Source organism: Cyclopterus lumpus, chromosome 4 (assembly GCF_009769545.1).
Source record: "Cyclopterus lumpus isolate fCycLum1 chromosome 4, fCycLum1.pri, whole genome shotgun sequence".
In the NCBI taxonomy this organism is placed as follows: domain Eukaryota; kingdom Metazoa; phylum Chordata; class Actinopteri; order Perciformes; family Cyclopteridae; genus Cyclopterus; species Cyclopterus lumpus.
Window position 1 is genome coordinate 18,874,531 of NC_046969.1, and position 13,798 is coordinate 18,888,328.

Consider the following 13,798-nt stretch of genomic DNA (forward strand, 5'->3'; position numbering starts at 1 on the left):
TCACACAAACTCAACAGGAATTACACATTTATTATCATTTCAGAGGAATGTTTACATTAAAACCGATTTAGGTTGATTTCCATAAAGAAAGTTCAAATTCATTAAGGATGGACATGTTTCATCTAAACATCTTCTGGTTTGGTTTAAATAATACAGCGACATTTTTTTATTTTCACATATATATTTTTTTCCTGTCAAGTATCAAAACAAATACAGTTCTGCAAATTAGAAAGATAACTCCACGGTGTTGGAGTGAAATCCATTGCTGAGGTGTCTCAGTATGCAGCTGGCCTATGCTGTAGCAATGGGAGCGTACTGCATCGCTAGTCGGTCAAACTCATTCTCCTGCAGGGAAGACGAGCGCATGGGAAACAGTTAAACACCAGAATAAATATCTAACCAGCTGTGCTTCACATGGTTTGTTTGGCAATGGTATAACCTAGTTTAAGCATGTTTATGTACATCTGCTGCCTTGTAACTACAACTCCATGTGACAAAGGCGAAAGATTCAGAGAGTAATGCTCTCATTGAAGGTGCTCCAAGGACACATGCTGCACAACATTGAAAACAAACAAGCCATATAATAAAATAATAAAAAAGTAAAGGTTATGAAAGCTTGTCAAAAACTAAGGATAGATCTTGTGAACCTATATAGCCCGGGCCACAGGTCAGCAGCCTCCATCAGAATGTAAAGCATTGAATAACAAATAAAGAACCAATCACGTTACCTTGGCTAAGTAGTCTTTGAGGAATGGGTGGGCTTTGTGTGCATCTTTCAGCTGAGAGAGGTATCGATTAGTTACCTGAGGGCAAACGTAAAACAGATGATGCAAAAGTTAGAAAGTACACTTTAAGACCCGTTTCTCTGAGACTTTAAAACTTAAAACAAATTAAATGTGATGAAGGATTGTCAACAACAAACACTAGGGTTGTTGTCTGTGGTCTTCTTACTAGTTTGAAGGGGATGAGGCTCAGTTGGAAAAGAGGTGACATTTCACTCAAAATCTTATGAGTTGTGTATATTGTCAGGCTACAATTGAAGAGTTCAAATTATTACTTTACTCTTGGAATATTGTAAAACCTGATTTGAGTAACGACGTCAGTGAAAGGAGACAAAAGAAAACGCTATTCTGTTCACAGAAGCAGCTGATTAAAACAAATAATATTTGGACATCTATAATTAGTCAGGAGGCCAACAAAGTTAAACATTACTTAAGATTAGAATTAGATAAAAGAAGTCCACTTAAAAGTTACTCTCTATTATCATACCCAAGGATCAAGCTTATTTCTAGAAACTTGTCCACATAATTGGGGTTAACCTTGAGTGAGATGCGCTAATCAGTGGTTATCACAGTTGAAAACGTGTTAGTTATGGCTTTGTCGACAGTCAGCATTCTATTGCACTACTATCAAGTCCATCAAACCAAAGACAGATTATTGAGTCTTTATCTTATGAACTCTGAGTTCCAGGCTGCATTACTCACACAGCACTAAACCTGTGGAAATGCTTAGATGACACTTTTCATGATAGAGAAACGTAATAAAGAAACAGCTTGGTTGAATGCTTTTGCCTGCTTCATTCAAAGAAAACGCATAACAAAATTGCTGAGAAGAGCCTCTTGCTCTCTCAGCGCTGTGCTTTTGGACCAAGATATTACGAGTCCTCTTTGACTTGAGGCACGAGTTTGTGAAATGCTAAACTGAAGACTGTTTAAGCGTTGCCATGGGTAACAGCTTTGGGTTTAAAGTCTCACCTCAGGAGCTTTGCCCAGGTGCTGAGTCAGCACGATGAGGTTGATCAACGTCTCAGGGTGACTGCTGTCCTAAAAGGAGGAAGAGAGAAAGACAGAAAGTCATTCCTCACAAAGCAGAGAAGACAGCAATAGAAACACAAAATTGGAGAAAAGACATTGAAAGAGAAATGTACCATCGATTTAGCAAGTTTCTTGTCACTTGAATAAATTAATATGACTTAAGTCTCCTAGATCACAAAAAGTACAGCAGTGGTGCCGTTTCAGTATATTGCCATTAAAAGGAATTATGCTCCAAATGTATGCATTTCTACATGTATGAGTGAAGCTAACCTCTGTTCATATTTTCCTTTTATTTACTCTACTTATCACAATGAAACGATTTGTTTGGTTTAAAAAAAAAGAAGGTAGAACACGAGTATTAACATTTAATGCAAAGCCACAGAATATTCTTACTGTGTTATGTTCTGTGTGTTTAGTGAAAAATAAGATTACAGGACAAGCCTCTCTTTTTAATAATTTAGCAGTAAAAATGGCGAAAAGGAAAAGGACGCTCAGAAAATCTGCATATAGTTTAAAATCATAACAGAAAGCTGTCTCAGAGTCTGACTGAAGTCTGTTTTTTAATAGTCAACATGGCTGAGTGTTTATAACTTTAAAGTTAATATTTAATTGCATCTTGTGGAAAAACAGTGTACTGGTCAAACCCTGTCTTGTTATGGATAACATACAATAACTTCAGACTATAAAAGTGTGGTGCCATCTGCTGTTACAGTGCAAACAGTGCACAATTTTCAAATGCGTGGGAAGCATCCACAGAACAGGAAATATTTGCCCTTATTTCTGAGTGTCTAAATTCTACACAGTAATAATATCCTCATTACTAAATGTTTTGTGACAAACTGGTACGCTGCTGTGTGTATATAAAACACAGTTTGCTTTGTTGTGTCAGTGCATAACACCTTGACCAAAGCAGACCTTTTGAACAACATTAACTTCACAGTAACACACTTCATTAATTATACTACACTGACTGGCTGACCACACGGCTGGTCCTGAAGACTCCTTTGACTTACATTTCTAAAGACTATATTTAGCATTACATAAACCTGAAGCACCCATAAATTGTAAATATATTAATATTTTTAAGTTAAGTTATATTGAATATCGTTATTTTCCAGTTGCGACAGCTGAGATTAGCTTGTTTAGATTGTGCTTCGTCATCATGTAAACATTTGGTTAAACAGTGAGGACCTTCATCTGCATAACATTTATCGCTCAGAAAAATCTCTGAAAGACTTGAAATTCTTGTTGACAACCTTGTTGACATCCTTCTATGCATATTACAAAGTGCCCCCAGCACAACTCTCACTAAGAAGGCATCCATTATGGTTTTAATTAAGAAGGATATGAATCGAAAAGACAATCCAAACTCTCCATATATGTACAACAAAGTGTGATAAAGAGACATAACAACAGGGACAAAAACAACAAACCAACTACTATTGTGTCTAACCTTGTCCAGTGCCTCCTGCAGCACTCCCTCAGCCTCCTCCCACTTGTTCTGAGCCATGTAACAGGCCGCCTGCCCGTTGAGAAGCAACAGTGTAGAAAGGTACTTGTCCGACATCTCCTGGAATATGTAGTAGGCATCCTGAAGCTTCTCTCCACCCTGGAACAGCACGCAAAATGTGATCAGATGTAGACAAGAAGAAATGTTCAGCAGGGACCAGGTGGAAAAGTCAATAATAAGAGAAAGGATAACAATCGCTGTTGATTTTGTTTTGTTTATGTTGGTGTTGTTGTACTCAATGCTCCTGAGGAGTTGGAAGACATAAAATATGCAATAAAGACAAATTAAATGGAACACAGACCTTCTCAGACTTGCCATACTTTATTAAGATTAGATTTGTACTGCATTGTGAACTGATAAATACTACCCTGCCTGCAGCTTAGATCAATAACAATACAACCATAATGCAGATAATGGGATGAATAGTGATTTAATTAACATAGTGTCTATGCAGACACGTCATTCATGCTATTATGTACGTGGGGTTTACAAATTATTCATGATAGATAGAACATTTACTTATAAATCAAATATGTGTATCTTGATGATGTTATACAAATGTTGGTCTCCTCACCACAGCAATATTAACCCAGGCGGTGGCCAGCTGGGTTAGAGTAGCATCCTCATCCTGCTCCTGCATCTTCTTTAGCTCTTTCCTGTCAATGAGAATAATTTAATGTGATAGTTATAAGAGGAACACGTCCCATTTCAAGAGACAGTATACTTATGTGTATGCAAAGTTATTCAAGTCCAGACTTACTGTCAAATTACATTTCTAAACACATAAAAAGCACCTGGATGTTTTCCACAAGCTTTAAAATAACAATTCTAACATAAGAATTCAATGAAAATCATCCACTGTTGACGCGTTTTATCATACCTTGCCAGGTCAACACGATCCAGACTCAGCAACACCTGAATGGTCATGGCCATGCTGAAAAATAGACAAATGTTCAGGTCAGTTTCAGGCTGTTGTATTGAATATTAAAGTAACCGTATAAAAAATTAATTGTTCTGTTTGTTTTGTTTGCTCCTTGTCTTTCTATTTTGTTGTGTTCCGTTTGTCTATGTAAAGCGTCTTTGAGTGTCTAAAAAAGCGCTATATAAATTTGAAGTATTATTATTATTATTATTATTATAACCCCAGAGACCCATCATAGAGTCTTGTGGAGCAGATCTGGGAGACAAAACGTTTATTTACAAACAAAGTCGTGTCTACAGACACATTTCATACAATATGTGGTTTTTTTTATGCGTTTATCTCGATGAGAGTATGATGCAGTAAAAGTTGAAGTTGATTAGTAAGTCTTATACTTATGTTCACATTACCTGGTTGATGACATTTTAAAGAAAGGATTACGGATGACACAAGTTCTGTCATCTTTATCTTAGTTCCAATAGAAGTCATTTGTAGTTTATAGAAAGTAAAATATTTTCTATTCTTTGTTGACCTGAAATCATGTGAGCAAAATCTTTCTGAGACTTTAAAAAAGTAAAACATTGATCACTTCTCACCACTCGAGGCTTTCTCCATGGTGCAGAGTCCTAAGAGCAGCATCCGTGTTCATCTCATGGTAGTAGATGGAGGCAGCCATGAGGAGGAAGGTGGTGTTGGCAGCATCCACGCTCTTCGCCATCTTCTTGTCTAGATCATCAACAATAGCATCCCTGCAAAAGAAAAACATAGCAGGAAAATTGTTCAGACAATAAGGACTTACAATTAAAGAGAATTAGAAGATGGTGTGTTATCTCCACATACAATTGGATAACAAAATGTAAGGACTATGGCTTGGTGATATATTGAATATTTTGGGGATGTATTATATTCTATAATTCTGTTGAGTATACTAAAGTATATTGCAGTAATTCTTATGCCTTCACTTCACTAAAAAATTACATTTTAAAAACGGTGACATGGAGATAATTTGACGTTGACAACAGCAACACCTGGAATAAACAAACTACTGCAGCAATGGATTCAAATCATCAATTACATCATTTTCATAAGTACTGTGTGGAGAATTAGGTTCCGATGGACACTAGACCTTCAACCAAATATATCTGAGGAAAGTCACGGTTACGAGAGCGCTCCAGAAACGTTGCAATCAAGTGACTGAATGACTGACTGCAATACTTTGTAATTTGTCTAAGTTGATACTGATTGAAAGCTAATATTGTTCATGTATGTATTGAGCTCTGACCTTTTGCTTTCACTGGACAGATACTCAGCAAGCATCTTGACAGCCTGAAGCTCTGGTGGAGAGTTGCCCTTGATATCATCCAGGACAACAGCATACTTCCTCTGCAATACCACAAAACACAGCAGTTTAAATATGTGTATTTCACAGTGAGTGACATATATGAATAATAAGTAGTTTACAGCTAATAACAAGAGACTGAGCTCATTGTGACACAACATTTCTAACATGAGCAAAATGAACGTTGAGAAAAGGTTTACCTGCGCAATGTATGCCCTGTACAAGAACATGTCTCTTTCAGTCTCCCTTTCTGGTGCTGACGGCTTTAAATACAACAAAAATCATTAAAAACGCAGTATTTTATGGAGAACACTTCGTTATTTTATAGAACAACATTCGCTAACATATTGAGCATTGGTGCTCGTTGGCTGTAGTAGCTAAGAGATGTGACCTTAACGTTAAATAGAGAGGACGTTAGTTTATTTTTAAAACATTCAACGGATGCCTTGTTAGTTACTTACCTTCACCTTCTGAGCCTCGTTAATACACTGTTGATAGCTGCCAATATAATAGGCATTTTTCACATCGAAGAGTTCATCAACATCACCCTGCTGCGCCGCCATGTTTGACGAAAGAAACTTCCTGACACGTCGCAAAAATACGTCACCTTCCAGCTTTTTGCTGAGAATTGTGGGTAGTTGAGTTCAACAAAAAGCAAATGCAGGTGAATGGTACCGATACGTGGTACCGATACACGGTATTATATCATATGGGGTCAATTAATACAAGATAGATATATCTTCATGGATACAAACTATAGCGGATCGACAGACAAAACAAATCAAGACATCAACAATTGCAATCCGCGTTGTCTCATTTTATATTATTTACGTATTTGAAAATACAAGAAACTATATTTCTGTATTTGTTTTTATATTTTTCATAAAGGCAGGCTGATTTTGATATACTTAGATGTAACACCCCTTCCCATGAGTCTTCCCCCACTAATCACAATGTACCACTAGAGGGCGCGCCAGATCCATTTCCTCTCTGCAGGTGGCTTATGTTTTATTATGACGAAGATTTGCAGCAACACACTACTTACACCTTCAATGCAAGATATGCTTCGTTTATGGGGTTTTATAGATAACGCTTTAATAACACAGAGGTATGACATGAGGCTTCTTACAATGTAGGGCTTACACTCGCAGTGTATTGATATCAATTATTTACCTTAGCGTATAACAATGCAAGAAGAAGGCTATTTTGAGCTCTGGAATTCCTGTTTCCTCATTACACAGATGAAAAACTTCCTGTATACCTAAAAACATCCGCTGACAAAAATACATATCTGTGTTGTGTGTGTTCTCATTATTGATTAAATAATGTGAAACTGTGACAATGTCATAAAGAAAATTGTGATTAAAAAAAAATGTTTCCCTCATTATTGTATAACTCAACAAGGCAGTATATCATTTAGTCCATGACAGAATAATTGCTCCTTAGAGTGCCTGCTCATTGTTCTCTGAACACCGTTTCCTCTGGGAACCGCTCCGCCTCCGGACTGCGGACTGGACCAGGATAATTACTGGAACCCCAAATGGGGGCAGGAAATGTGCTGGCTGTCAATGGCCCTTTCGTTACGGCCTTGTTGGGCTGGTCCCCTCCCCTTAATGCTCCTTCATTGGCCCAGGCCAACATCAATCTGTTGATTTCCAGGTCCCCCTCAAGTTTGAAACTTTTTTTTTTTTCGAGGAGGAGGAGGAGGACTCGGGTTACAACTAACTCTGGTAACCGATCCCACAGCCAGCCGAGAGAAGAAAACCTTCTTTCAATAATTTACACATATAACAAGAAGGAGCCGCAAAGGGGGGAGGACGCGTTTCTGTATTGCGAAGCTCCGACAGAACAAACAAAAAACAAAAACAAGAAAGAACAAAAAAATGCTGTGAAGCAACTTTCCCCTGCGCTGCCAGGATGAAGACTTAAGAGGTTTTTAGTTCATAATTAACTCGTCGTATTGTCGGCCGCCCGCTCCCGAGTCCCGCCGAGGTGAGAGAAAGGTGAGTCCGTGTCGCTAACGCCTTTTACGGTCGAAACGATTTGAATGAAACGGGCGATAAGCGTCACCGACTATCAGCGGCCTGTGGTCAACACACACTGGAGTTATCAGGCCGTTAAAATGTTTTGTTTTTTTCACAGTCCGCGGACTAATATGAAGTTTAATGGCGCTCCGTTTTGTTTGCGGAGCCCACTTGTCTTTCTTTGACAGGCTGTTCTTTTTACCACGAAGTTAGCGGAAGTAACGGTGGACGTGATTTCAAATATAGCATTTTGATTATTAAGCTAGCAACAACAACAAACCCGACTTCAGCCTATTATGGGATGGTGATTTGTTTTAGTGGTGAGTCACTGATTGCATTCGTGGTTTTAGAGTTCATTGGTCTGAATTTTATTGGTAAGGCAATAAATAGAAACGTAATACTATTTATTAACAACTGCGTATTATTAGAAGACGAACAAAGTAGGAACTTTGTAACTCAGTTTTTTAGGCCATGGTGTGGATGAAGATCACTAATCACTTTTAGGTAAGGAAAAACATTGCAGAATTGCTCTCCATTTTCTGGTGTCACGTGAACCCAATCATTGGAAAATTGGATATCTTGCATCAATATAATCCAAATTTCAATTATTTGGACCATGTTGGCTGAATGTCATAAGTAACTCCAAAAACAATTGTGGACATGCTTTAATTTGCATACATGTGTAGAATGTAGCCAGTTGAGACGATATTTGACAAGAATCTTGTGACATTTATGGCAAGTGCATACACAAGACATGGAGTATGTGGAGGACCAAGAAAGAGAAGAGACACTTTCCTCCCTGCTTGTGTCAAGACCTAATAAGCCTCCTTGGAGTCTCAGTGTATTCCACTGCGTATCCAGACCAAGACTGAAAGGGGTGAAGACATGTGTTTTGCAAACACTGATGTGTTTTGTAACACATTGCTGTGTTTACATTGTAAAGCTTCGCTCCAGAACAAGGTTTGAGTGTGGATGAATAGCTTCACTGTGCAGCCGGGGCTCTGGCAAGTAGCAGTGCACATTATCATGCACAGCCTTAACAGACATGTCAAATGAATTATGGCCTTGGATCAGGGTGTGCAGTTGCCTTTCTCCTTGCATTAACTGTATCAGTGGTGAAATTACAGTTTTTTGGGGGGGTTTTACCTGCTCTGTTTTAGTTGCCAAAGCGCCCTTTGTGTCTTCGTTGTTGGTAGCAATAACTGACAAGCATTGAGCTGAGGCAGGGCCAAAATCATTATCACAGAATAACTGCAGCCTGCTGTATAATTATATCAACCAATATTGTGCATACATGACCTAAAACTGTTATGATTAATTGATCAATCTATTGACAGTAAATGAATCATTAAATATTTAGATTATTGAGGAATTAATGTTCCATGTTTCAGCTTCTCGGTTGAAAGGCTTTGCTGCTTTTTTCTGTTATTGTACTTTGCATATCTTTGGGTTTCGAACTGTTTATTTGATAACGTAAAGTTGTCACCTTGGACTCTTAGAAAAGGCTTTTTTTGGCAATATCTTCTGACATCTAAAGGATAAAACGGTTATCTGTTGGTTTTGGACTGCCAGTCAGGAAAAACAAATGTTATGATGGGATCTTTATTATATTTTTTTTCACAATTTTCTGACATTTTATTGAAGATTTATCAGTTAATTAATATGATAATTGATAATGAAAATAAGCATTAGTTACAGCTGAAAAATAATTAAATATATGTCCATTGCTTTGGAAGGCATGCAAATATAGTGAAAATTAAATGCAGTACAATAGAAATACAATGAACGTCCTTTCATTTAGATTTCATCCATGACTGCTTTTAATAATTTGCTTTTCATCATTAATCATAGCTTTGTGCTTCACAACAGCTTTATTATTGTTTCAGCACAATGTGATTCTGAAAGACAAGAAATAATAATGATGGACGATAATTGCCAGTCAATAGCAGGATTAAGCAAATGCTGGTGAGCCTCGTCTATGTATATTTCAGTGTAACTGTATCTGTGCAGATCCCCTCCTTCGAGTGCCATTCAGAGTAAGGCGATACAGTCACGTAGCTTCACATTCCCCATGCAGTGTTATTAAAGGCAGAGCTTGAAATTGCAGCAGTAATCGAGACACCGTTGTGTCTGAGGGGATCCATGGTAATTTACTGACACAACAAGAGAGGTGTTTGACCTGCTTTTACTAGGCTGAAAAGTTCAGCCGAGCACACGGGTGGCCTCCAGTTTCCCTGGAAACCCAGAAACTCTCGGAGCATGTGGCCTCGTCGGAAAGAACAGAGCCGCATGACCTGCAAATATCACGCCGGTGTTTGGAATGGAGTGAGCGAGGGGCGGCGACATTTGCCAATAGACCAGACTTATTTGAGATCCCACTTGAGCCATCTAAAAGTCACAGTCATGTCCTCTCATAATGGTCCCCCGCTGTTCTCACTGATCTCCCTTCCTGCTGTTCCTACAGCCAAGCACTCTGGTATTTTCTGCTCCGTTGACACACCAAGTTAACAAATTATGCTCTTGAGGCTTGAGGTGAAGAAAATTACTCATAATGGTGGCCTTAATTAAAATGTCATAGGCCCAGACATCAGTCATAGCTCAAGCACCAGTTAGCACCTTGATTATGTCTTGCATTATGTGCAGCACCCTTGAGATGCTAATTGTATTGCAACTGATATGTAATTAAACCTTGGACGTAGCAGTCCAAGGAAATTCATGGTGTTAGTGGACTGCTCTTTTTCTTTTTTGTGTGTTATCCCAAATCAGCTCAGTCACCATAAAACCACGACCCGCTTCTGAATTTAATGCAAGAACAAATGTTGTGTTGAGTGTTGTGTTGGCCCTCAGGCAGCGCAGCAGCTACTGTATTCCCAGCCTTATTATACATGCATAGCGCTGACTGATGTTCCTAAATTAACACCATCAGCTCATAGTCACTGTCTCTCTTACTGAATGTGCTGGCAGTCCAGCCTTTATGCCCGTCCCTCATCTCTGCCCCAACCTGTTGCACCGCAACAGTCTCCTCTTAGCCTCCGGTCTATTTTAGTCCAAAATCGGCAGGCTGAATTATTAATCACCGATCCATTATATGCCGATGTGTTAATTATTAATTGTTCAAAGGGCTCTGGCAGATCTGAGAAAATTGTTAAAGAGTAGGATGGGGCATAGTGTCTGAGCGAAAGGCACTGATTGCCTCCTTTCTCAGCAGATCTGCACAAATGATGACTGCGTGGGAGGATGAGAAAGTGACAGCACATAACCATCACACAAAGAACTTCTTTTAATCAAAGCATGAATGTGGTCTGTTCGCGTAAGTGCATCTGTTTGGATGTAATTATGGCTCTCATGCCAGAGGCCTGCGTGCGTGCGTATGTGCGTGTGTGTGACAGACACACACGTCTCACATATCCAATTGTTAACACACAGCACCGGTTGTGTTATGTAACATCTCGAGATAAGAGCGGGACAAACACTGCAAAACTTGGTGAAAGATAAAATTGCAGCGTTCCCTTGTCCTGAAATCCGGCTGTTGATTCCCTCACGGTGGAGTGGCTGCAGTACAGCTCATTTGAGTGGTGGTTACTTGTCCCCGCTGAGCACAAAGCACGGATGTACCTTATATAACAGCTAGGATTGTCTATTGTTTCTCAAAGTGGAGAAGGATTAGTTCATACAGCTGGGGGAGAATCTGTGGAGGAACACGATTCAAGATTTCCCGATAAGAACTCATTTTAATGACATCCGTAATGCTTTTGGTCACGATAAAGGATTTTTTTTTGTAACTTCCTCCCAGGGGTCCACAGTTGTTCTTGTTATTTTCTGCAACGTTGTTAAGCTTTTATTAAAACTGATGTTGGAAAAGGTGGTCGACTTCACACGTTTTATTTTTTTATTGTATTCACCTCCTGGTGCTTGTGGGAGTTCTACCAAAAGATAGCAAAGCAAATACAATATGCTCAAACTGTGTACACAGTACAACATTTTCCATGTCTCCGCAATAAATACTGCCGTTATCGTGTTTAGTCGTCGTTGCTACAGTTTCAAAGAAGTGTTTTTGCTCCCCTTGTATTGTATTAGAAAGCTTTTGTATAAGAAAGTTTTTGTATTATTGGACTGTTGCTCCAATTAAAAAAGCAATTTTATTTAAATGTAATCACCCTGAGTTCCGGGAAATGGATTCTGTTTACACCACTCATAGTATTTGTTTAGTTTGACCAGTTTTAAGCATTTCAAATATGTATAGGTATGGTGCGGTGCATTTATTGAACAGTGGCCAGCAGCAGGAAATGGCAGGACGGAGGACTTGAGGAGGGGTCAAGGGAGAAGGACATACGGTAAAGGTCACCGGCCAGACTCAAACTGGGAGGTCTCGTATGTGTTTTGAACCTCTGTGTCACTAAGATTTATGTGAAGGACTAAATAATTGGAAAATATAAATAAAGCCTCTGAATTTGGACGTGTGGATAAAAAGGTTTGTGTCAGAGGAAATTATAGACTCGCATTATGTTATGGCAGATTATAGGGTTGTTTGTGTTGTGTGGTGCACGATTGTGGGATGATTTATGTCCGTTCAGAAAGTTTAGAGAGCAGTTAATCCCTACGAATACAGAGCTATTCTCTGTAATCGGTTCCACTTCCATCCTCCGGCAGTGAAGATTTTCTCTGCTGATGGAGTCGTATCTGTCAGGGTCACAGTGCCCCAATCCATGTGACTACTCATCCCTGAAGAATATGAAAGTCGTGACATTTTCTGCTGCCATCAACCAATCACTTGTAAGATGAAGTGTCATGGAAAGTTCTACAATCTCTGCCAAAGCGTTTCTTAGCAACTTGTGGTGGCCAAACAGTGTAGAAACACATTCTTTATTGGTTTTCTCTTGATGCCGGCTGTTATCAGCACTCGTCAAGCTGTCTAGATTGGCAGCAGGTATTGAGAGGTGATATTTTAGGTGCTGTGGCCTCTTCTTCCTCATGATGCATGACGGCATGCGTTAAGAGTGTGCGGGAACTACAGGTGTATATAATTTCTGTCTCTTTCTCACCTGTCACACCTCAGCTTTAGTTTGACTGACAAGTGATGTGTAATTGATGCAGATGCTGCATCCTGGATCTTGCTCAATACCCCCTTTGTTTTTACTTCTATGATCAGCCAAAAGGCAACTAAATGTTCATGTCAAGTAGCATGTGTGGAATATGTATGTACTGGCCAGTTGCTCTTTCCTGTTCGGTTTCGTTAATTGGGTTTGTTTAGGGAGTCAATACAGGCGACAAGTACCGCAGCTGGTTCAGTCCAACTTTCTAATATCATTAGGATTTCCATATCTTTGGGTTTGGGACTCTTGAAACAACCAAGACATTTGTAATTGTCTTCTTGGGCTCTTTGAATTGAAATAGTGCATGACCCTTTCTTACACTATTTTATTTATTAATTATATTGGGTCACCAGAGTGATTTTAATTCCTCCTGAGGGGAACATGAATGTCTCTATCAAAATACATGGCCAACCATCCAATAGATGTTGAGACATTTCAGTCTGGACCAAAGTGGTGTACACTAAAGCCTTTAGCCAACTGATAATGAAAGTAATCATTAGTCGCAACCCTAATGTGGAAATTGCTAATAATCAGTAATGGTTTTAATTATAATACAGTCAAGTCCTGGCTGCTCAAATAAATAACCCTGTTTCAAAGGTGTTGCAACAGGACTTGAAAGCCATTATTTACAGTCCGTGTTCAGTCTCTAAAGGTTTCCACAACGGCAGCCAGTAGAAGTTGCCATTCCCCTTCCCCCAAATCAATTGTGTAAAGCTGTTTACTGTAGAGTCCCCAATGCAGACATCAGCTTGACCTGCCTTAAAACTCAAAGAGGCAAAGCAAATTCAAGCCAGATAATAAAGGGCCTGTGCAGTTTCACCAGACCCGGCTTCAGAACAACTCCAAGGACTAGAGAGAGGACAGTTGGGTTATTTCTTCATTATCACAGCTCTCTGTCAGGCTGTCATACTGAGCTGACGAGGCTGTCTGCACCTACTGGAGAGTGTGAGCTTCCTTTTTAGAGTAGGTACATTACCCAGACTCCTCACTCTCACGAAACACCCAACACTGTGCAGGGTCCGGTTTCATTTCCATGAGTCATGTTCGCCTGCCCGTCTTTGTGACTGAATGTATGCTGGCCTGTTCTGAGCAAGTTGAT

General features: G+C 39.3%; 2 protein-coding genes across 3 annotated transcripts in view; one reads left to right on the forward strand and one right to left on the reverse strand.

Annotated features, from left to right (window-relative positions):
• Positions 1-10: 10 nt before the first annotated feature.
• cope (COPI coat complex subunit epsilon) lies at positions 11-6,178 on the reverse strand. The gene is made up of 10 exons (XM_034531523.1): positions 6,044-6,178; positions 5,783-5,845; positions 5,526-5,626; positions 4,840-4,992; positions 4,205-4,258; positions 3,899-3,980; positions 3,268-3,423; positions 1,755-1,823; positions 729-803; positions 11-345 (listed from the first exon to the last, which is right to left on the reverse strand). The coding sequence occupies exons 1-10, from the start codon at positions 6,143-6,145 to the stop codon at positions 292-294; spliced, it is 909 nt and encodes a 302-aa protein (XP_034387414.1). The 5' UTR covers positions 6,146-6,178; the 3' UTR covers positions 11-291.
• Positions 6,179-7,216: 1,038 nt separating this feature from the next.
• The window catches only part of tnfaip8l1 (tumor necrosis factor, alpha-induced protein 8-like 1), a 15,043-nt gene continuing 8,461 nt past the window's right edge, over positions 7,217-13,798 (forward strand). The window contains exon 1 of one of the 2 annotated variants that reach the window (XM_034531246.1): positions 7,217-7,585. The gene's annotated coding sequence lies outside the window, so the exon portion shown is untranslated. The remainder of the gene's footprint in view (positions 7,586-13,798) is intronic. The other variant, XM_034531247.1, reaches the window with a different exon arrangement.